General features: G+C 39.8%; 1 protein-coding gene across 12 annotated transcripts in view; it reads right to left on the bottom strand.

Moving 5' to 3' along the window:
- The window catches only part of PDLIM5 (PDZ and LIM domain 5), a 468,176-nt gene that overhangs the window by 140,113 nt on the left and 302,137 nt on the right, over positions 1 to 25,926 (bottom strand). For 11 of the 12 annotated variants that reach the window (XM_033957971.1, XM_033957962.1, XM_033958049.1 and 8 more), the window contains one exon: positions 11,343 to 11,495. In XM_033957971.1, coding sequence (XP_033813862.1) covers positions 11,343 to 11,495 — 153 coding nt within the window. Of the gene's footprint in view, positions 1 to 11,342; positions 11,496 to 19,688; positions 20,870 to 25,926 lie in introns of those variants that run through there. The other variant, XM_033958056.1, reaches the window with a different exon arrangement.

Below are 25,926 nucleotides of genomic sequence, written 5' to 3' on the forward strand. Positions count from 1 at the left end.
TTGCTACCTTCCACTAACCTGCCATTCTATTTTTTCTTCTCCTTTATCTAATCCTACCTTATGTATACTATGTTTCCCCCTGAACTATACTCCTAGTAGATAAATGAAAAGCTAAAAACTTTGTTACTTTTTTGCTCCCCCCATGCTACAGTTTTTATTTGCATTTATACCTCCATATGGAATTATTGTGGATACAGAAGTCCCAACATCCACTGCTACTCACTTTTTATCACTTTGTTCTCTATTCCTCAAAGCTGTCTTCCTAAACATAGATGCAGGGTACTCCAATATTCTTTCCAGTAATGGCATAGCCAGACAGCCAATTCTGGTTGGGCAGGCACAATATTCTCTGCCCCTACCCTACCCCCCTCCCAACTTGACGTCTTCAGCTAAAGTGTTTATATTTTGAGTTGTGAGGAAATTTCTTTGATGAGTTTAAAGATGTTCTCCTTGAGAAGTTGGTGAGAAATGGACTTTCTTGCCTCATTCACCTCAAGCCCCAACCTATCGAGTTTAAAGACCCACAATCTCTCTCTATATATACATTTACATATATGAAGAAAAACTGCAAACCTCACAGCATATTCTGAAAAAAACAATAGCATGATAACTGAAACGTTGGTTCTATCTGACCAGATGTGGCAAGACCTGGAAACTGCAACAAACATGATGTCAGCCACGGAAGCCTAAGAAAACATATAACCCAGGTTAGCTACAGGTAGTATTTGGGAATTGCTGCCGGCAACCCTTTGATACAAAACATTTTGAAGGATGGGCACAATTTACTTTTCTCCACAGAATGAATTTAGTCCTATACTCTCCATTTCTATCTTTGAGCCAGTTCCCAATCCATAACAGGGCACTACCTCTTTTCCCCTAAATTTTTACAGTTTTTTTGAGATTCTGAAACCATTAACCAACCCACATTTGTCAAAAATATCAACCAACAATTTCAAAAATATCAAATAGACTGGTAAGGCATAACTTTCTTTTGCTTAGGGCCCCGTTTACAAAGCCGCGGTAGTAAGTCCTAGCTCAGCAAAGTGATGCAGCTCATAGGAACTGAATGGGCTGCATTGCCATTTGCCACGCGGGAATCACTACTGCAGCTTTGTAAAAGAGGATCTTAGCATTTTCTCTATTATTTGGCTGACTCACCATCTGCTTTATGTCTAGCAGCGCTATAGAAATGATTAGTAGTAATTTCCCAGATCACCTCTCAAGCCCTTTTAAAGGCTGTTATACTAGTCAACTTTCAATTCTTGAGCTGATTTTAATGGGAAATTAGACTACCACTAAATAGTCCTACAATTTTATTTTAGAGAACTCTTAGGTATATACCATCTAGCTCTGGTGATTTTATTCTCTAGTTTGTCAATTTGTTCCATTACATATTTCAAGTTTACCATGATGGGTTTCAGCTCCTCACCACTAAAATGTGTTTTTGTGGTAGATATCTCCGTAATCGTCCTTTTTTTATAAACTAAAGAGTTATGTACAGAATCATATAATGTATATTCTATCGTGATCTTGATCTGGTGCACCTTTCATATCTTGTTCATTCTAGAAAACTAAATTATGACCTCATAGGTTTTTTGCCTCGAATGTACTTGAAAATTCTTACTAGATTTTGGTCCTATGGAGAACGTCTCTTCAAATGAAAATAAAACGTTCCAATTCATGTTTATCCTTATTTTCTGCGGTGAATCAGCTCCCCGCTTTTATACATGGCTTTAAAACAGCCTCTTAACTATTTAACCATGCTGACAGTGTTTTAGTATTTTGTTAACCTTTTGTAATACATGAAAGGCCTGAGCTTTTAAGATGGTATTTTTAAAGTGTCAATGCCGCAAAGTTTTACCCTTTGTTTTTAATGTCTATATTGTATCATAGCTCTCCGTTTCAAAATTAAACGCAATTCCAGTAGTTTTTCTTAATGGCCTCATTCCAGTGATTATATCACACCTGACTGTATTATGATCACTAGTGCCAAACAGCTGTGTGTATCACATCAGGTCTTGCAGAAATTAGGAATACTGTTTCTGCATTCTGACCAGGTGAACAGTATAATACCCCCACCATTATACCAGTCCTGATTATATATGGAATTTCTATTCATAAGAATTCTACAGTGCATTTTTATTTCCTGCAGCTCTTTTATACCATTTACAGATAGCACCACCCCTTCACCAATTTGATTTGCCTTATTTTGAAATAACTTGTATGCTGATATGGCAGCATCCCATTTGCTACCCTCTTTCACCAGGTCCCTGAGGAACCTGTTATATTTTCATTTAGTGGCATTCATTCCAATTAAAAAAAAAAAAGGATTTGCCATTTCCACACAATTTAAGGTCTGTTTGTATTCACAATCTTTCCAGCAGTTGAGAAGGTAAATTGGAATCATTTATATCTATATTTTTTAAAATGTACTTCAGCTTCTTTAGACTAATGTTCTAATTTCCCCATGAAAGACTAAGAAAAAAAAAGAAGCTGGTTTTATCTCCTTTCAAACATTATTACCAGCAGCCTGTTTCCAAGCTCATTAAGAAATAACCCATTTTTCTGGAATAAAATTCCCCTTCTGTACAATATTGCCCAGTTCTTCAGTCTAAAGCCTTTTTTTCTTTATCAATGTCATCCATGCATTGAAAATCTGGTTCTGGATCTCTTCCTACATATCGGATTCCACACATGCAGGGACTGGATTTCAATTTCCTATCTATAATCCTAAAATCTGGCTTACAGAACCGCCTTACTGCTTGTTCCCATGTCATCGATACCCATTATCTATCACAGTAATCTCTAAAATCCCATCTAGATGTCATGCAAGGTTTCTTATTTTTTTACCAAACAGGCAAGTTACAGAGTACACTTCTCCCTCCTTATTCACAGAAGATATGGGCAGAACATAGCCGTGAATATCGAAAAAATGCAAATAACTTTCTGCATGTTATTTGCGGTTTTTCGGTAAAATAGACCTGAAAAAGATAAACCGTGAATAACCCGACCTGCGATTTGCTCCATACAACGCTGGGAGCAGCGATTTCCAATGTGAAACGCTGGGTTCAGTGACGAAAATTAGGGGGTGGAGTCAGCAGCCAAAAAATCGCGAATAAGCGAATCTGCAGATACGGAAACTGCAGACATGGAGGGAGAAGTGTAATTCTCAAAGCCCACCAATCACCAAATTATCTACATTTCTACAACAGTTGTCCTAACCCTACCATCCTAAACATATCCATAGATGTACATTCTACAAGTTAAAGCATACTGCATCACAGTGTATCACAAACTGTGTCATGGTACACTAGTGTGCCTCCTGAGATTTCAGATGTGCCGCAGCACACTGGAGAGGAGGAAAGGTGCAGGCACTGACTGCCTATAGCAGTGGTTCCCAACCCTGTCCTGGAGGACCACCAGGCCAAGCGGGCTTTCAGGCTAGCCCTAATGCAGTGATTCCCAACCCTGTCCTGGAGGAACACCAGGCCAATCGGGTTTTCAGGCTAGCCCTAATGAATATGCATGAGAGAGATTTGCATATGATGGAAGTGATAGGCATGCAAATTTGCTTCATGCATATTCATTAGGGCTAGCCTGAAAACCCAATTGGCCTGGTGTTCCTCCAGGACAGGGTTGGGAACCACTGCCCTAACGAATATGCATGAGAGAGATTTCCATATAATGGAAATGACAGGCATGCAAATCTGCTCCAAGCATATTCATTAGGGCTATCCTGAAAACCCGATTGGTCTGGTGGTCCTCCAGGACAGGGTTGGGAACCTCTGGCCTATAGGACGTGCTTCTCGTGGCGAAAGGTACATCCTGTAGGCAATCAGCTGGTGCCAGCATCTCTCCGGCCCTCTTCCCTGCTGGCACCCCCCACTGGCGTCTCAGGGCCCGTCTGAAGGGCCTTCGTGCATGTGCAGATGTCGATGTAATGATATCACGCATGCGTGTGATGTCATCACGGTGACATCCACGCACTTCCGGGTACCTCAAGTTGTGGCCACTAACTTTAGTGTGCCACAGCTCGAGAAAGTTTAAGGGACACTGCTGTACCACCTAAAGGGCAGATCCTAACTACAGTATCACTTTCTGTCACACTCCTTTTAAGTGGCCTTGGTCCTCCAAATTGGGACAGACTGGAGATCAGCCTATTATACAGAAGAGACATTTAAGGAATAAGTAGAACTCTGTCGAACTCAGCTCCTTCATATCCGTTCCTCTTGCATCCGGAGATTAGACTAATTCTCTAAGGACCAGGAACTCTGCCCTGAGCACACATACAACCTCTCAATTGACAGATAATCACACATGTGACACTCATTACAAATGACTGAATAGCTTCCATTTTGCTGTTGGGCTGCCGGCAGCATCTTAATGTTGTTGAACCATTAAAGTTACCTGGGAGTAGGAGATGCTCCAACTGATTTCAAATCATAAGAACATAAGACTTGCCATACTGGGACAGATTGAAGGTCCTTCAAGCCTAGTATCCTGTTTCCAACAGTGGCCAAACCAGATCCCAAGTAATAAAACAGATTTTATGCTGCTTATCTTAACAATAAATTGTGGATTTCCCCAAGCCATCTTAATAATGGCCTAAGGCCTTCCCGTTAAGGAATTTATCCAAATCTTTTTTGAACCCCTCTAAGCTAACTGATTTAACTACATTCCCCAGCAATGAATTCCAGAGTTTAATTACGGTACATATTATGTGAAGAAATATTTTCTCTGTTTTGTTTTAAAACTACTACTTAGTAGCTTCATCGCATGACCTCTAGTCCTAGCATTTTTGGGAAGAATAAACAAGCGATTCACATCTACCCTTTTCACTCTACTCAGAATTTTATAGACCTCTTCTCCAAGCTGAAGAGCCCTAGCCACTTTCCTCATAGGGAAGTCGCCCCATCTAGAGAATGACAGAGGGATAAATTTTTCCCCTTCCCAGCAGAAGCTCAATTTTCCCATCCTTGCAAGTTTTGTTTCTGTCCCTACCCCATTCCTGTAAGCTCTGTCTTAACTGCACAAGCCTCGAACATTTATGATTTTAAAGTGTTTGAGGCTTGTGCAGATGATGGAGCTTGCAGGATGGGACAGGAACAGGAAAAGAATTCATAGGGATGGGGAAAAATCTGTCCCCATATCATTCTCTAGTCCCATCCCTGTTATCATTTTCATTGCCCTTCTCTGTACCTTTTCTAATTCTGCTATATCTTTTTTTTTTAAAGATACGGTGACCACAATTGCATACAATATTCAAGGTGTGGACATACCATAAAGCAATACAAGGGCATTATAACATTTCCATGTTTGGTTTTCCATTCCTTTCCTGATGATCCTTAACATTCTATTTGCTTTCTTAGCCGCTGCCGCACATTGTGCTGAAGATTTTAACGTATCCTCAACAATGCGGTTACATAAGGTATCTAAATTTTTTAATAAATAAATGACACCTAGATCCTTTTCCTGGGCAGTGATTCCTAACTTAGAAACTTTTATCGCATAGCTATAGTTCGAGTTCCTCATTCCCACATGCATCACTTTGCACTTGCTCACATTAAATGTCATCTGCCATTTTGATGCCCAGTCTCCCAAGGTCCTCTTACAATTTTTTACAATCCTCTTGTGATTTAACAACTGAGTCATCAGCAAATTTACCCCTCTTTTACAAAACCGTAGCACGGTTTTTAGTGCCAGCCACAGTGGTAACAGCTCTGATGCTCATAGGAATTTTATGCAATAACACAATCTATATATTCCACAAGGGTCCTCAATCACCACTATAACTCAAATGGTAGCATAACTTCACCACCATTAGAATACCCTTATGTATTCAACACTTTAGTCAAGTTTCAAGGATCCTCAGCGGCACCACTTGGAGCTAAATAACATTTCATTGCGCCAAGCTTTATGTGTCTACTCGTCATCGGGTCCCGTTGTTAAATTAATTATCAAGTACTATTCTTCACTCTTGCATTATATCAAACAATTTTTTGGAATTTATATATTTTTAATCAGTATTTAAAAGCTGTTACTTAGCTTTTTCGTGTGGTCTCTGGGAAGGGGAATGTCATACCGACATGTTTCGCTATGGATAGCTTTATCAAGGAATACCCCCCAGTATTAAACCGCCAGCGCATACGACCACTCAGTCCTTAGAGTCACTGGCGGTTTAATACTGGGAGCGTATTCCTTGATAAAGCTATCCATAGCGAAACATGTCGGTATGACATTCCCCTTGCCAGAGACCACACGAAAAAGCTAAGTAACAGCTTTTAAATACTGATTAAAAAATATATAAATTCCAAAAAATTGTTTGATATAATGCAAGAGTGAAGAATAGTACTTGGTAATTAATATAACAACGGGACCCGATGACGAGTAGACACATAAAGCTTGGCGCAATGAAATGTTATTGAGCTCCAAGTGGTGCCGCTGAGGATCCTTGAAACTTGACTAAAGTGTTGAATACATAAGGGTATTCTAATGGTGGTGAAGTTATGCTACCATTTGAGTTACATAGGAATTTTATGAGCATCAGAGCTGTTACCACAGTGGCAAGGTGCTAAGAACCACGCTACGGTTTTGTAAAAGGGAGGGAGTTAATTTTCTCACTAGTTATTTCCACCTCTAGATCATTGATAAATATGTTAAAATGCAGCAATCTCAGCCCAGACCGCTGGGGAACCCTATTTATCCTTCTCCATCGAGAATATTGACCATTTAAACCTACTCTCTGTTTTCTTTCAAACAGTTCTTAATCCATAATAGAACATTACCTCCTAACCTGGACATTTTAATTTCCTCCGAAGTCTTTCATGAGGTACTTCATCAAGTGCCTTTTGAAAATCCAAATACACATTATCAACCAGCTCACCTTTACCCAACTGTTCATTCACCCATTCAAAGAAATGCAGTAAATTGGTGAGGCAAGATTTCCCTTGACTAAATCCATGCTGACTTTCTCTCATTAATCTGTGCTTATGTTAATGTTCTGTCATTTTGTTCTTTGTAATAGTCTCTACCATTTTGCCTGGCACCAATGTCAGACTCATTGGTCTATAATTTCCCGGATCACCTCTTGAGCCTTTTTAAAAATTGACATCACTTTGGCCACCCTCCAGTCTTCCAGTACAAAGACTTGCTATACTGCCTTTACCAAATGGAGGATCTAATTGGTTTGCACTCTAAAAACAAATAAATCAATAAATTCAAAAGGAAACAGGCTATACACGCATTCCCCCCCCCAAAAAAAAACAAAAACCAACAACAAAACAAAACAAAACCAAAACCCATGTAGTTTACAATTGTTGGTCAATGACAAACCAGTAAACATAAATGACTAATGATGTCTGTGGATTTTCAGCCTCTGCATGGGTAATATTGGGCTAAAAATCTGACTACCAGCCCAATATTATCCACATAATATGGATTAGATTTGGAGTGGAGAGCAGACTTTTCAAATTATCCAGTGGTGATATTCAGTCTTTCTTTGTTTCACTTGTTTAGTTTAGGCAAGCTGAAAGAGTTAAAGGTTGATAGGCCTAAGCTAAATGTATAGTGCAAGTCACCTGCAACTCTTAACAACTCCCCTTATTTTCTAACTCCTGTTACTCTACCTTGACTTACTATATATATTCCATCTCCACTTACACCTTATGTTGTCTATGAATATGTTTTATGTTGCATTGGGTCGATTTTGTAAAAAGTGTACTATGGCATACTCTGGTCTGTTATTTGTATTTTTTTTTTTACCATTGTAATTGTCTATTGCCTATATTTGAGTTATTCTAGCTGTACATTGCCTTGGATCCAAGAAGAAAAAGAACAATGAACCAACATGGCTCACTATAGAGGTGAAGTAAGCAATCAGAGACAAGAAGACTTCATTTACGGAATGGAAAAGGTTAAAAATGGACAAAAACTGGAAAAAGCACAAACAGCATCAAAGCAGGTGCCATAAGGCGGTAAAAGGGGCCAAAAGAGACTACGAGGAAAAAATAGCCAAGGAGGTGAAAAACTTCAAGCTGTTCTTTCGATATATCAAGGGAAAATGATCCGCAAAGGAAGCGGTAGGACCATTGGATGACCATGGAATAAAGGGAGTGCTAAAGGAGGACAAAGCCATCGCCGATAAGCTGAACACATTTTTTGCATCTGTATTTACCGAAGAGGATATACACAACATACCGCAACCCGACAGGCTCTACGCTGGAAGCGAAGATGGAAACTGACAGGGTTGACAGTCAGTCTAGAAGAGGTATGCAGGCAGATTGATAGGCTTAAGAGCAGCAAATCCCCTGGACAGGATGGCATCCATCCGAGGGTAATTAAGGAACTGAAAGGGACTATAGCTGAACTGCTTCAACTAATAGCAAATCTGTCGATCAAATCGGGAAAGATTCCGGAAGACTGGAAGGTGGCGAATGTTATGCCGATCTTCAAAAAAGGTTCGAGGGGAGATCCAGGAAACTACAGACCAGCAAGTCTGACCAGGAAAGATGGTAGAGGCACTGAATGACCGCATCATTGATCACCTTGACGGACAAAATCTGATGAGGACCAGCCAGAACAGCTTCAGCAAAGGACGATCTTGCTTGACGATCTTGCTGCACTTCTTCGAGGGTGTAAAAAGGCAGATAGACAAGGGTGACCTGGTCGACATTATATATCTGGATTTTCAGAAGGCGTTCGACAGGTTCCGCATGAACAACTACTTTGGAAAATTGTGAGCCATGGAATAGAGGGTGAAATACTCACGTGGATTAAAAACTGGCTGGCGGATAGGAAACAGAGAGGGTAAATGGACAATACTTGGACTGGAAAAACGTCCCCAGCGGGGTGCCGCAGGGCTCGGTGCTTGGACCCGTGCTCTTCAAAATATTCATAAACGATCTGGAAATTGGTACGAGTGAGGTGATTGTGAAGATCTGCAACGCAACAAAACCACGCTCGCGAAATGGGCAGCGACATGGTAAATGAGGTTCAACGTGGATAAATGTAAGATGATGCACGTTGGTAACAAAAATCTCACATATGAATACAAGATGTCCGGGGTGGCACTTGGAGAGATCCCCCAGGAAAGAGACTTGGGAGTACTAATCGACAAGTCAATGAAGCCATCTGTGTAATGTGCGGCGGCGGCAAAAAGGGCAAACAGAATGCTAGGAATGATTAAGAAGGGGATCATGAACAGATTGGAGAAGGTTATCATGCCGCTGTACTAGACCATGGTACGCCCTCACCTGGAATACTGCGTCCAGCACTAGTTGCCATATATATGAAGAAAGGCACGGCACTACTTGAAAGGGTCCAGAGAAGAGCGACTGAAATGGTTAAGGGGCTGGAGGAGTTGACATACAATGAGAAATTAGAGAAACTGGGCATCTTCTCCCTTGAAAAGAGGAGACAGAGGGGACATGATCGAGACATTCAAGATAATGAAGGGAATAGACTTGGTAGATAAGGACAGGTTGTTCACCCTCTCCAAAGTGGGGAGAACGAGAGGGCACTCTCTAAAGTTAAAAGGGGATATATTCCGTACAAATGTAAGGAAGTTCTTCTTCACCCAGAGAGTGGTAGAGAACTGGAATGCTCTTCCGGAGTCTGTTATAGGGAAAAACACCCTCCAAGAATTCAAGACAAGGCTAGACAAGTTTCTGCTGAACCGGAATGTATGCAGGTGAGGCTGGTCTCGGTTAGCGCACTGGTCTTTGACCTGGGGCCGCCGCATGAGCAGACTGTTGGGCGCGATGGATGCATACTGTATATAGTGTCAGTGTGATGGCTGAAGTCTCTGGATATATAGTGCTGTTGATTGTACAGTATCTAACAGCACCGAATATCTGGCTTAAGGTAAATGGCCCCAAGGTAAATTTTCCAATTTCAGAAAGCTATTTATAGAATTAAAACAACCTTTCACCTCTTTTAAAGGCATGAGAGATTCTGGACATTTTGGTAAAGACAGTATGACAAGTTTTTCTTGTCTTTCTTTTCATGACCAGCACACTTTAAACTTTATTCATCCAGCAACAGAGGCAACTTCAAATTTACCACCATTAGTTCGCCTTTCAGCCAGTCTTGCATTTAAACTAACTAAAAATTATTTCAATCTCACCACCTAATTTGTTATTTAGAAAAAATATGAGGTTGAAAACAAAATTCTTTTTTTTCCCCCCAATACTGGGACTATTAAAGAACTTTAAGTGGGACACAGCTCACTGTACGATTTCAGATAGCACGAGTTTAGTCATCTTTGCCCCAAAACAAATTTGAAAACCTCAAAAGAAAATACTCTGCAATCCTGTATCGCCCATTGTGAACTTTATTTATTTTTTATATACCACCTATGTCAAATTGTATTTCATTTTAAATATACCACATATTATTTTTTTTTTCAAATATACTACATGTCAAAATTGCTGTTAATTTCTTTCCACAGCAGTTTTCACATTATCAAATGGTGCAGCAGCCTGTTCATGGCAGAAAGCCAATCAACCAAAGGCAACTTGATAAAGGAAATATGAATTATAAAATGAAGGAAGTGCAAGGAAGGTAAGAAGATTGCTAATGGTCATAGCATTACTAGTTGGTGAACATGCACCACAGAACAGCAGTGAATTAATATTTTTTTTTTTTTTTAAAAACCTATCTTGGTTAGGTTTCCCCTTTTGTTCTTCTATTATACATTTCTGAAAAATATTGTGTCAAGATCCCCATATCTCCTCTTTAGCTGTGTCTTTTCTGGTTCAAACTCTATATGTAAGACTGAAGCCCTCATTTAACATATACACCTTGAAGACTACAGTCTTTTAGGTTCCTGCACCCGCCACCCAGAAATGAATGCAAATGCTAACACTCCCTCATAAATGAAATTAAAATGAAGATGAAGAGATTTGGTATAGGCAAAACCTAATCATTTTAGTGAAGAAGTAGCCTAATGGTTAGTGCAGTGGCCCAAAAACCTGGGGAACTGGGTTCAATTCCAACTGCAGCTCCTTGTGACTTTGGCCAAGTCACTTAACCCTCCATTGCCCCAGGTACAAAATAATATTTAAACTGCTTTAATTGTAACCACAAGGTGGCAGTATATCAAATCTCATTCCCTTTCCCCTTTTAATTTGCTTTCACTGCTGAATGAATTATTTAAATTTCCCTAGTACTGTACACCTTTACAATTAAGTAATTTTAATGGCAATGCCGCTAGAATGATATTTTTCTATTAGCATGCTAGTTCTATGTGACTAAAACCCAACAAAATACAGTTTTTTCTGTGCAGGGTGGTGTGAGCAGAGTGCTGTTATTTGGGATCAGCGAGAACTCGAATGGAAGCAGACCTTAAAACTGGCGGAGGAGTCAGTGGATTTACCGACAAAGCCTGATTCTCACAGGTCTGAGTGGATACCGACTCTTTGGCAGGACTGGCGGAGGCAGTCTGAGTTTCTACTCCATTATACAGATTGGCAGACGTACTTTGGAGAGGTTTTTGGCTGAAGATAAACAGACATTAAAGAAATCAGCAGTTACACGTGGGTGAAAATCTGATATGGTTAGAAAGTTGTTGCTACCTTACTACCACCATTACTTTGCGTGCTTAGCCAACAATTAATTTTTTTTTTAGGTTTTAGATGGATAAATTGGCAGGACTTACTGTTTTCAATGACTGAAGGGAAGCAAAACTAAAAAGCATTAATACAAGGACACAATTAGGATTTTTATAGTAAGATACCACATTTGACCTGCTGTTTTAATGCCCTTGTCCAGAGACATCAAATACAAAAACGTTAGGACAAGAATGTTCTCAGTGATGGTTCCAAGGTAGTGGAACTCCCTTACACACCCAAATTGGTCTAATGCACACCCACATTTGCATGCACAATATATAGAATTAGGAGGTCTGGGTGCTCATGTCTGACAATACAGCTTACAAGGTTTATCCCAGCCCTAATTTATCCAAAAGCTTTAGTGAAGAGACATCTTATATAGTTTCTTGAAACTCAGATTCCTTGGGAATGGCGTTGCAAAGGTTTGAAGATACAAAAGAGTACCAACTCTCTCAACTCTACATATTCACATCCTTCACAGTTAAAGGTGTCAACAGTACATCTTGTGATGATCTAAGTTCCCCAGATGGCACATATACAATACCATCAACTCTTCTGACCCATTTAAAAAACAATTAGTTTACAAGTTATCACTAAAATCTTAAACTGACTTAAAACCAACTTAAAACTCAGCACAAGGGGCCTCCAGGTTCTGGGCAATCAACGCATATTTTATTGTAAGACCTGACACGGGCCGTGTTTTGACGTGTCTGACTGAGCAGGATTTTGGTGCTTTTCATGGCGCTCTCTGCTGAACTTCTAATCGGGAGATTTGGCAATTTCTCTTGAGTAGCGACTATTGGTGTTAACTTATCAGCTAACAACCATCCATATTTATTTGACAGATAAATAGAACCTAATGTAGGTGGACACACCAAAACGCAGCCCATGTTGGGTTTTACAATAAAATATACATTGATTGCCCACAACCTGGAGGCTCCTTGAGCTTCTTTCCTTCTGCTTATTTTTTTTTGCTGTTTGAATTGTACTTTGTCTCCCTCTCCATTTTTTTAAATTTTTAAACAACTGGCAACCATTGTAAAGACTGAAAAGCAGAAGAAACTGAACCCTTCAGTCTAAAGCCAAGGTGCTTTGTACATATTGAAATCTCTTTAGCTGCTCATAATGGTCCTACTAAAAGAATTAGCACAATCCAATCTTCTCAAAATAACTAGTAATCAATTTAAAATGATTTCTCAAATAGGTTGGTAAATTTCCAATTTTTCTAACTTTGAAGAAATGAAACCCCCAAGGACAGCACCAATATATACTCGAATAGTAAAAGCAGAATCAAATGTTGCCCCTAATTTCTTCTAACTTCATCTCAATAACCTCTAGAACAACATTGCAAGCCAAGGTGAAGTGCTGGTATGTATATACTTAACACTAAATACAGTACACTCAAAAGATACCAATTTGGCAGCTTAAAATGACATAAGAGTTTCACACTCCCTAGGCATCAGTTCCAGAGCACCAATGGCTGTACTCCATTGGAAGTGTTTTGTTGCTTGTGGAGAAGCTGGGACACCTAACCAGGACTTGTTGCAGCATGGCATTTGGGATTCAAGAACACCTGCAAGTCTTCCATTCTATGGTTTAGCAGATTGAGGCTGGTTTGGAAGATGCACAGATTGCATGTCTTATGAGCAGTGTATAAACTTCCAGATGGGGCTCAAGTTGAGTTAGATTAGACTGGCTAAATACAGCTGAAATAGAAGTCCAGGAGTTCCAAGCTATTACCCCTCATTGGTTATGAATGCTATAGTTAGCTTGAGCATTAAGTCAGAGCTTAATATCTTCTATGGAACTTTCAAATGCCATTCTTGCTATTTAAGTATATTCTAGAATTTAAATTCAGGTGACTGAGAGACACTATTAGGAAAATGGAACAAAGATACAAGACAGCTATATCTGTATATCTGTAAGTCTGTACATCTTAGCTGTATTCAAAATAAAACTCATATACTGGAGACCATAAAGCTTGGAAAGTTTCAGATGAATCTCTTTAAGCTTCTTAAAAAAATTATTTTTTAAGTCTCCTGTTTTATCTCCACTTCAGTTATGTAAAAACTATACAATATAAACAAAAACTGAGGAAAAAGGGTAATCAACAGGTATATGATTAGATATCGCCACTGTATAAGGCAGAGGGCAACTACAAAGGAGCACCTAATGACAGCAAGTTTTCAGGGCTTATCATATGTCTACTTTATAAGGACAAGTCAGCACCTGCTTTATAAAATATTTCTATGGCAATCACACCTATATTGCAAACACAGACATTGCAAACACAGACCAGCCCTGAAGAAGCATAAATGCTCACACCTATAATTTGATACATAGATTACTGTATGTGTAATCCACCTACATATCTGCCCAAATTCCACCCCTGTTCACACCTATTATCATATCAAAGCACCTACTTCCTCCCCCCTTTCCAATTTAATACACTCTTATAACATTCCAATTATGACCATCTAATTGCCATAATAGAACTTTTCAACTAATCTCAGTCCTATTTTATAAACCTCCCCCCCCCCACCATCCTACTTCTCCATCCCGTGTGAAACAAGGCAAACGATTCATCCAGTTCAATTTTCTGATCTAATAGCCTCAAGACAAATTGTACTGTCCAGAAAAAGTTCCCTTAATGTCCTCCTGGATGCTGGAGATTCGTCCATCTTGTATTGACATCCCATGTCTCATGGCTGATAATTTTGACATCAAGCACATAAAATACAGTTTCATTAACACAGTGTCCACATTTGGTTCACTCACAATTCCACTGTGCTACCAACAGTAATTTACCTGTTGTAAAAATGTGACAAGGTAATGTATGCGTTTCTTTTTTTGACTTATTCCTGGTATTTTAAAATGCAGAAGACAGCTCTCCGCTCTCTGTGGGTATGAAAACGATGTAATTTGCTGTATACGTAACTCTTAACAAAAAAAACAAACCAAAAACACTTTGTACTTTAGAGCATGTTCAGTGGACATTCATGGGGGTAAAAAAATCTGGCCTTTTCCTGATTTGGCAAAAAGTACAGAGGATTGCAGGAAAAAGTTTTTAAATATGAAGCAGCAAGTCTTGTCATTTGGTGATACTTTTCAATTATGTTTCCTGTGTAAATTTGAGGTGGTTATTTCCTCAAATTTTTGTTACATACTTATAGTTTGGAGCTCCCAATAAGTAGTCATGGGGCAGGTTAGACTTTGGGATATAATTGATAAGGGGTCACATGTTTTTTTTTTTGTCTCTTCCTTCCTTTCTTTTATTTCTTGTAATATTCCCAAGCTTCAGGGTTTTTCTAATTTTGGGATCTTTCTATATTGTGGTCTAAATAGCACATTATAATATTTTGTGTGCACATTTTCTATTTTACATTACAAATTTATGCTTTTCATTATCAAGTATTATTTGCTTGTGTAATTAATATGAATAATTAAAGTTTTTAAAAATCCTGAAAAACCGATTCCTATGTTTCTTGGCCATCATTATAAGAAAAGTTCCTTGTGAACCCCGACAAGACATTTAACCCTCTATTGCCCCAGGTACAAAACGCATCTTAAAATTTTATGATGATTATATGTTAATGTTAATTTGATTTTATTTCTCTTATTGAATTATGTATGTAACGATATGTAAACCGTTTAGGTTTAAACAGTATATATGTATCTGACTGTATTTGTGTTTTCACCTTTGCCTTGTATTGTGCTCTTTGGGGTCCTTTCCACTACTAATAAACATATGTTTAAAAAAAATAAAAATAAACGGTATATAAATTTTTAAAATAAATAAATAGTGAGCCCACCAGGGATAGAGAATGTACCTGCATATAATGCATACAGTGCTACATATGTTTTTGGTAGCATTGTAAAACTAAGTAGTAGTAGTAACTCTTCCTGTAAACCCCACAGAAGAGTTGGAAAGGGAGACAGTGCCACAAGACTGACACTGTCTTAGCACCAAGGGCTATAGGTATAGATTTAAAATAGGAATACCTAGAGCAGGTTGTTGTTGGGGGAGGGATTAGGGTATGGGTTGGGGGGGTTATTTGAAAACTATGGAAATGATACTGTTTGCTATTTTGAATTGTACCTACAGTATTTCTCTTAGTTGCATTGTTCCTAGAAGCTGTGATATGTTCTACTATCTTATCTTGATCATTGTTGTGATTTTATCATTTCCAATTAACATGATTGAAACATAAAAGAGGAAACCTTCAGTGCACCCAGAAGCTAAATTGGAACCACGGAGATATGATTTTCAGCTCACCGCCATTTTTCTCCTCCTCTTCTCCCCCATACACACACAGGCCTCATATTTAAGGCTGAAAACATAATTGTGATAGTACTATTACAAACCCTGAGTGATTTTGCTTTCTATCGCAACTTTCAGAGGCAATAACAATTGCCATGACATTGCTAAGGTTACAGAGGCATGGTGAAGTGAGGCTGCACAAAGTACTGACAAAGAAAAAAAGTTAAAGACCAGCTAAATCAGAATAAAAGAAATGGAAAGCAGAAGACCACAAGTAGAAGCAGATTTATTTCAATTCTCTTCAAGCTTTTAAAGCAATTTCATTTTGAATATCATACAATATATTACAAGATCGTAGGTAATTTATCATACAATACAGCATGTTTTCTAAACATCCCTAAAAGTTTCTCAGGGCAATTAGCCTTAAACAAATCTAGGAAATCATGCTATAAAAAAGCATCAATATTAGCTTAACAATTGCTAGACAATTGCTTGTTTTCTTCCTTATTCCATATTTTATAAATGCTTGGCCTGGTTCATCCAGAATCTAACTTAGAAAAATGCCCCACTATAAGTTATTCATTAATTTTGAGAATTAAAAGTAATCAAAGCCTATGTCTTTAAAGTAGGATTTCAGAGGCTATGTTTATCTGGAAAGTATTTATCTGGAAATTACCTTTGCAAGCTTATTTTGACTATCTAACTGCAGGCTCTTTCGTGGCAGGAGGGGGCTTTTTATGGGGGGTGGGGGAGGGAGGGTGTTCCTTCGTGGCAGGAGGGAGTGGGCATCCCTCCTGCCATTTTGTAGCGAGTCGGCTGCGGGGTAGACAGTGGGTTGGAGTGCCGGTGCAGGGTGGGAGGGCATGGCACGGGGGCTTATTTTTTTATTGGGACAGGTTGTGTTTAACACACAACATCTGTGCCATTAAAAAAACCAAACCAGAAGCCCTAACAGCAATGACAGAAGGCTTCTTTATGGGGGGGGGGGGGGGTTATTGGAACGTGCATGATTCCATATCCCTTTCTCCAACGTGCAAAATTTTCTCCTAGCATCGCCAACATCTACGACTGGGTGCAAGAAGCCCACTAATCACAGAGCATGGTATCAAATTGACCTTCAGGAAAAAGGCCTAAAAAGTTTGTCTCAACTTCAATCACCATACTGTCGTTTAAATATACTATCAAATCATGGATTCAACTCCATAAGGATTGCTCATGAAAAAGAATATATGAAACCCATTTGACTTACGAGGGGAGAGGGGAATTAACATGGACACTGTTAAGATGTGTTAATCCTAGTCATTAGTGACTAGGTCTTCCTATAGAAAATTATGGGACATGTGCTAAATTAGCAGTAACCGATGTTGATATTTATACCTTTTAATTGCTAGTGGTACAAAATGCCCAAAAAGCAGAAGGGATTTAAAAAATTATGCAGAATTTAAGGATATCTCATCTGCATGTACCAAAAAGGCTCTGAAATCTTTGCACACTTCGTTAAAACTCTCTACATTAACATCAAGATCATTCCTTTCATAAACACTAGTTTGCTACAAAATCCCTCTCCACAAAATCCATCCCAGGTTGGCCTGTTCTGATCACTTTAAACCATATAACACCTCACAGGGATAGCAGGAAGCAGAGCAGGAAAACACATGGTCATGGCAGGATTATGCAAGTGAAGATTTAATTTTGCTCAAACAAACCACACACGATATACAAGCATCTGTGCTTCTTATATTGACAGCATTTCTTTACAATCTGAACAGCCTGGCTGAAGTGGAATTAGTTTGGAAAGGCCACAATCACTGACTCATTCCCACATTTGGCAACAGCTAGGAAACTTACTATGGAAAGTCAGGCTGTATTTTTTTTTTTTTTTTTTTACACAGTCTATAGCACCTGCCTACAAGGTCTTTACCACTTCCTCCATCTCCTCTGTTGAGGACATTCATGAACACAGCACGAGTCTTCTGACAACGACTCCTCACACGAACATTAAGCAACTTATTACTTGCGTGCATTACATCTGTACAGTGGTCTGAGACCCTGGAGAATTGGGTTTGATTCCCATTGCATCTCCTAGTAACCCTGGGGCAAGTCACTAAACCCCCCCATCGCCCCAGGTACAAAAACTTACGATTGTGAACCCTTTGAGGACAGAGAAGAACCTGTATATAATAAGACCCTTTGCCATTTGAAATGAATTTTTGTCCAGTCTTTGAAATGGGATGAATGTGTAGTTAATTGACTACTGATAACCCATTAGCTATATCTCAAATGTGACTGTACAGTGAATATTTTCCAGAGGTAAAACAAACATCTTAAAATTTTATATAAGCTACAGACAGGGCAGGATTAACCAATAGGCCAAGTAGGCACGTGCCTAGGGCCTGAAATGGTCAGGGGGCCCGATGAAGGAAGGCATCAACATTATTTTTTCCATACAGCGATGGGCCCCTCCAGCATCGATTGGCAACGCGAGCCCCCCCCCCCCCACACACACACCCGATCAGCAACCCTCCCCCTCGACGGAAAGTAAGACAAGCAAGCAATGCGGGTAAGAAAGGCAACAGGAACTGTAATTCTGCAAGCGGTGCTGCTTGCCCAAAGCTTCCCTCTGATGCAGCTTCCTGTTTCCGCCTGGGCGCATGGTGGGCCGGGGCAGGGGGCCCAGTGTACTTGTGTGCCTAGGGGCCCTCGACAAATTAATCCTGCCCTGGCTACAGACCAGTGTGTCGCCAACTTTTTAAGTTGCGGCACACTAATCTCGGGGCTGCAGCTGGAGGGCACACGGAAATGCAATGATTGTAGCAATGATGTCATAGGGTCAATGTCACGTGCGTCATTGCGTTAATGTCCACGCATGGGCCGATGTCCTCCAGCCGTTGCCCTGAGCCTCCTATTACTGACTGTGGGGTGGGGGGTGCTGCAGAAGGAGAAGAGGCACAGGCACCGGCTGACCGACTACAGGACATCTCTCGCCGCAAGAGGCACGTACTGTAAAAGCAGTCAGCCGGCGCCTCTCCTCCTCCCTGGTATCTCATGGCACACCTGGAATCTGCCGCGGCACACAGTTTGCGAAACACTGCTATAGACAGAAGGTCTCTTTTCCAGTACATGTAGGGTGATTTGTGTTTGGGAAGGAGGGGAGGGGGTAGTCAACAGAACAGCCAGGAGGATACTGTACTTATGGGGATGCCGCTGGCACATGTCCCTTTTCTCTTCTCTGTGACTACCTTTCTGTCCTTTGTCAATAGCTTGCATGTGCACAAATGCTACTTTGTTTTCACGTTGCAGATTTTCTCCGAGTTGATTGTACGGTGACGGGACTAAATCGCGCGAGACAACGGCGCACCGACAACTGAGCGCAAGGTTGACGGCGCGCCAAAGAAAAGCACTATTTTAAAGGGCTCCGACGGGGGGGGTGTGTGGGGGAACCCCCCCACTTTACTTAACAGACATTGTGCTGGCGTTGTGGGGAGCTTGGGGGGTTGTAACCCCCCACATTATACTTAAAACTGAACTTTTTCCCTAAAAAACAGGCAAAAAGTTCGGTTTCAAGTATAATGAGGGGGGTTACAACCCCCCAAACCCCCCCCCAACGCCAGCGCGATGTCTGTTAAGTAAAATAGGGGGGTTCCCCACCAACACCCCCCGTCGGAACCCTTTAAAATAGTGCTTTTCTTCGGCGCGCCGTCAACCTTGTGCTCAGTTGTCGGCGCGCCGTTGTCTCGCGCGATTTTATCTATGAACCGATTGTATGAAGGCAGAAATAGTTATCAGTTTCTTTACCTGTATCAAGAACCATAACTATGTTCCGTAGTGTCGTCTGTGCTACAATTTTTTCACGTTTGAGGTTTTTTTTGTGTATCACAGGACATGGATGTGTCATAATACCCCATGCAGAGCACACGTACTAGTGTTTTGCTTTAATGGAGGCCCTTTGGCCTTTGCTTCAGTGCCTGACACTTGGCAATAGAACATTCACAGTATTTTTTTCATGCTACACTGTCCCATTCCATTCTGGTTTTGGATTACCTTCACCTGATGACCTTACATGACTTGTAGTCAATGCTCATACCACAGCCAACATAGGTTGGTTCATGAAAGCTGCGAGCTTTTCTGTAGTAAATCATTTTCCTCTCTCGCCTGCAGCCTGCCTGCTAGCTATACTCCAGACCAAAATAATTCTGGGTGAATTAAGCCCCCTCTTTGTAGTCTGGTGCAATATTAGCATATACAATGAACCGCAACATGCTATTCAGTCTCAAATTTCCAACCTTTGCATTTAGACAAGCCTCTTCAAATTAAAGTGTTTTTTTGTTGTTGGGGTTTTTTTTTGTATAACAGAGGAAATTGATCAGGTTTCTATTGCTCCATTCTGTTTCCTAAAGCATTTAGAGGAAAATGCAGCTACTCTGTAACTATGTAAAGCAAAGCAGAACTCCGTTTAGCAGGGTTCATACCGCATGCAATATTTATCTCACCTTGAGGCCTATTTTCTCAAAGAGGTATGTGCCCCACCGCAATTACAAAATCTAAAACCCCGTCACAAAACCATCACCCTTCTACCATAAAATATTAACAATTACTCAGGTTTTCATTTTGGTTTATAATAGCGCATATTTTGTCATCTCCTTCACACTTTATGACCAGATATATTGGTGTCACTTGTCATCTGTTATTGATAAGAAAGATTAATCTTAAAGTTGCTGCAGTTATCCGGAAATTTTTGCTCAACAGTTCAAATTGTTCATCTACTGATTAGTGCAGAACATTTTCTTTTATACACTGTTGGATATTGTTAAAGACAAAGAAAAGATAGCTGGAAAAAAAATAGGAAAACAGAAAAAGGGTATATAATCTGCAGTAGGTTTTCTTCCTCCCCCCAACTTTGGCGAATCACTGTACATTAAGAACCCGGGCTGAAACTCCGTGATGCCAATCACGTAATTTGGTGTATTTCGGGATAATAACCTGAAAAGGAATCTTTTCCCTGTGGAAGAGAAAAGTTAAAGGAAAAGTAATAAGAAAAGTGAAAAAAAGAGGGGGGGGGTGAGGGAGATTTTAAGTTTAATTCACAAGATCATGCAATTTAGATCCCATGCTCCATGTAGCTCATGCCGTTCAATGGCAGCCATCTTTGTCATACTTTCAAATGTTCTAAATTGCTCTGCCCACGTTAAGGATACATGCATGAGATAAATGGACCAGCAAACTTGTAGATCGTACACTAAACTGCACAGGCTCATCTTATAATGTGCAACTCCTTTTTCTTCCCTTCATACTCTTACAAATGCACACACATTCTTATTTGCAGGCAGTCTCTGCAGGACCATATTTTAAGTTTGGGTACCTAGAAGCACTGGAGGAAGAAAAGGCAGACCTGGATGACAGGATAGCAGTACTCCAATGCCTATCAAATGTTATTGATGGAGGCAGTTGTGTACATTGTGTGCACCACAGGAAAAGTGTCTTCAGCAAAAGCAGGTACCAAGGGGGAAATTCTATAAACAGCGACTAAATTTAAGCATCGGTAGGCACCCTGCCTAAGTAATTGAAAAATGCAGTCAAACAGCAGGGTTGACATGCCTACCGACGCCTAAATAAAAGGTGGCGGAAATGGCTGCTGGAATCATGGCTAGGTAGCCACTTTAGGATGTGGAATGCTAAAGCAGGCATGGCCAACACCGGAAGTGGCATTAGGCGGGCTAAAGTGGCTACCCAGCCATGAATCACGTTAAGATAGGTGGCTGAAATGTAGGCCCGGAAAACCTGGCCTAACATTTCAGCCACTTATCTTTGCCACTAGACCGCAGCAGCCATTCACGGCAGAATTTCCCCCCTCCCCAATCAGCTTAGTGGCAAGGACTCCACAAAGCCATGATTCTGTAACCGGCATCCAAGTTGAATTGCTTGTCAATCATTCTAGGGTGCCAGTTACAGAATTGTGGCTTTGGGGAGTCCCTGCCACTCAGCTGATGTGGGAAGGGGAAATTCCCCTGCCACGATCAGCTGAGTGGCTGCAGCAGGGAACCCACAAACCCCCTCACACTGTCTGTGGCAGGAGGGATGTCCAGTCTAGTCCCTCCTGCCAGCACACCTCCTCCTGCTAACATTCCTGGCAGGAGGGATGTTCAGTCCCTCCTGCCGCCATACCGACAACACACCTGGCAGGAGGGATGCCCAATCCCTCCTGCTGGCACCCCCACCCCAGAACACTCCACTCCCCCCAAACCTACCCCTGTACCTTTTTCTTGAAGGTTTCTGGCCGGCACCTCCCTTTAACATCCCCAGCAAGAGGGATGCCAAATCTCTCCCACCCACTCCCTCCCAAAACTCACCCCCATACTTTTTTCTTGAAGGCTGACCAAAGGGATGCCTATTCCCTCTGGCCGGCAGACCCACCTCTTATGAATGGCGGGATGCTCCGTGGAGGGGCCTAAGGACCCTCCCATAGGAGGGGCTTTAGGCACCTGGGCCAACCAGAGTCTTAGGCCTCCTTCCCCGTGCATTCTGGGTTGCACTGGGAGTGGCCTAAGACTCCGACTGGCCAGATCCCTAAGGCTCCTCCACTGAGAAAAATATTCGAAAGTATAATAAAACCGCAAAGTAGATCAGAAATTCTTCTGAGCAACTTGCTTGCAAAAAATAAACTTGGGGGAGGGGGCAGGATCAGCTCCCTGGGAAGGCAGTAAAAACATGATTGACAGTTTTCTGCAAGCAACTTGCAGGTTGAGATCTTACAGTTCAGGACCACTAGATACATTGCACTAGAATGAGAGCTAGTAGGGATAAAATGACAAATATTGAATATTGCTCCATTATCTATGAGATATATTCCAGAGGAAACAAGCTCCTTCATTTAATGAGTTGCTAGCATTAATGAGAAATGTTAAATGGAGAAAGCTTAGCTTAAAGAAGGTATATTAGAGGTTAGGCAGTACTACAGAATCAAAATTAATATTCGTAAATACAAATTGTCAATAACTACATTATTCATCTCAAAGAGGCAATTTACCAAAAGATAAAAACAATTTTTTAAAGATGTTAGTTGACATTACTCAATGAATTGAACTTATTATTAATAACTCAATATTGCAATCAATAGAAGGCATCTCTATTTCTATTTTGAAAATAAAATAACTGAGTTAAGGTCCTTAATTGATTCACAAGCTTCCATTGTGGGATGTGGATAATATTCCTCCAACCTCAACCAGCAGAAATATATTACTAAATAAATACATTAATAAGTTTTCCAGCTCTCACTGATTCCTGTGCAACTTATTTATTAAGAACTGCTCTCCCCCCCTTCTTATTGCTGCTCTTCACAGGCATAGATATGTCATCAAAAAGTGGCAGCTCTCCACATTTCTTAGGAAAGATTATATTGAATCCAATCTTTAAAATTTCACTGTGCACTTTCTAACTGTAGGCCTATGCTAATATCCTATTTCTGCTAAAATTATGGAAAGCTTGACTGCCAAACAACTATCTGATTATTTAGATAAGTCAGTCTTTCTTAGAAGCTACAATACAAAGAGTCTTCTAGACCAGTGGTTCCCAACCCTGTCCTGGAGGACCACCAGGCCAGTCGGGATTTTGGGATAGCCCTAATGAATATGCATGATAGAGATTTGCATATAATAGAGGTGGCAGGCATGCAAATTTGTACATGCATATTCATTAGGGCTATCCCAAAAACCCGATTGGCCTGGTGGTCCTCCAAGACAGGGTTGGGAATCACTGTTCTAGACAGATTGACAACAGAGAAACATTTTAAAAGGGCAACAGGATGCATTACAGTTATCTCCAGCATTCAACCTTGTTTAAGTTTTTTATTGATTTTTTTCATTTAACAAGTGTCATAAATTTTCATACAATTATCTTAATACACTTGATATTTCTATAATGTATTTTATACATAACATTTCTTATCTTATATTTCTTATGATTTTATATATCATATAATTGTAATTATTTTTCTTATAAAATTATACAACATATATATTGTAATGATTTTATCAATTATTTTTTTAAATTATTAACCTTTTTCCCCTCCCTTTATTACATTGTTTTCATGTAAGAATACCATCTATTAATAATATTTTATTTATAATTTATAATAAAGAGTATAAATCCCCCTCCCATATCCCCTCCCTCCCTTTCTTCTTTAACTATTTTCTTATTATGGGAAAATGAAATTCAATTATTACAATATTTTGTTAATGGTCCCCAAATCTTTTTGAATTTATCCATATATCCTTTTTGTGTTGCAAATGTATGTTCCATTTTATATATATGGCAAACTGAGTTCCACCAAAAATTATAGTTCAATCTGTCACAATTTTTCCAATTGTGTGTAATTTGTTGTACTGCTATTTCAGTCATTATAAATAAAAGTTTGTTGTTATTTGATGAAATTTGACTTTGAGATCTCATTGCAGTACCAAATAGAATTGTATCGTATGTCAAGGCTACAGGATTTTCTAACATCCTATTGATTTGGGGCCAAATTGATTTCCAAAATGTTAATATGAATGGACAATAGAATAAAAGATGATCTAATGTCCCTGCTTCAAGATGACAATGCCAGCATCTATTAGACTTAGAGCTATCAATTCTATGTAAACGTGTAGGGGTCCATAAAGCTCTATGTAAAATAAAAAACCAAGTTTGTCTCATAGATGCTGACAGTGTACATCTTATCCTCCAAGACCAAAGTCGTGGCCATTGAGATGCATTAATCTGATGCTTAATCTCAATGCTCCAAATATCTCTAAGACCATTTTTTTTTCTTTTTATATACAAATTCAGATATTAATTTATACCACCTTGCGGCCTGGTGACCCATGGAATCTATCTGAAAACATAAGAATTCTATATTATGATAATTATTAAGATTTTTCCATTCAGGGAACCCTACCTGAATGGCCTGCTTCAATTGCATCCATCTGAAATATTGTGATTTATTCAAGCCGAATTTATTTTGCAATTGTGAAAATTCAAGCAGTTTACCTTTATTTATTACATCTTCTAAAATCCGAATTCCAGCAATCATCCAATGTTTCCAGATAATTTTAAAACCGCCAACTTTGATCTTTGGATTGAGCCATATTGTTTGAGTCGTTGATTTAGTTATTGGAATAGGAGTTAGATTACTTATATATCTTATAGTTTTCCAAGTATCAACCAATATTTTGTGATCCTTATATAACCTTGGCATTTGAATACTGATAACATGACTTAGACGTAAAGGAAACATTAATCTCCATTCTAACCAGAACCAATCTGGTATATGTTCAATGGGTTCTGGGAGGATCCAATACATACCCTGACGCATAATATAGGCTTGATGGTACCTATAAAAATTTGGAAAATTTACCCCTCCCTCTGCAATTGGTCTTTGTAATGATACTAGAGCAATTCTGGGGGTTTTTCCAAGCCAAATAAATTTTGTTAACATCTTATCCAGTTTTTTATAAAATGACCCCTGAAAAAAAATTGGTATCATACCCATTTGGTAACAAACTACTGGTAATATCATCATTTTTACAGTTTGTATTCTCCCCCACCAGGATATGCACAGAGGATTCCATTGCTCACACATTTCTGACACTTTTTGTAATATATTTTTTTCATTAATTTTCATTGTCTCATCTACAGTTTTTGTAATCCAAATTCCTAAGTATTTTATTCCTTCTTCTTTCCAAATAAAAGAAAATGAATCAAATCCAGCATTCAACCTATAGTAGTTCATCATGACATTTTACTGCATTTATGGACCCTTTATTCAAGCTGCGCTAGAGGTTTCTTAGCATGGGTCAGCGTGGTAAATGCTCCGATGCTCACAGAATCCCTATGAGCATCGGAGCACTTACCTCGCCGGCCTGTGCTAGAACATAAGAACATAATTTGTGCCTCTGCTGGGTCAGACCTGCTGGGTCAGACCAGAGGTTCCATCATGCCCAGCCATCCGCTCACGCGGCGGCCCATCAGGTCCAGGACCTGTATAGTAATCCTCTATCTATACCCTCCTATCCCCTTTTCCTT

Source organism: Geotrypetes seraphini, chromosome 1 (genome assembly GCF_902459505.1).
Source record: "Geotrypetes seraphini chromosome 1, aGeoSer1.1, whole genome shotgun sequence".
Lineage (NCBI taxonomy): Eukaryota > Metazoa > Chordata > Amphibia > Gymnophiona > Dermophiidae > Geotrypetes > Geotrypetes seraphini.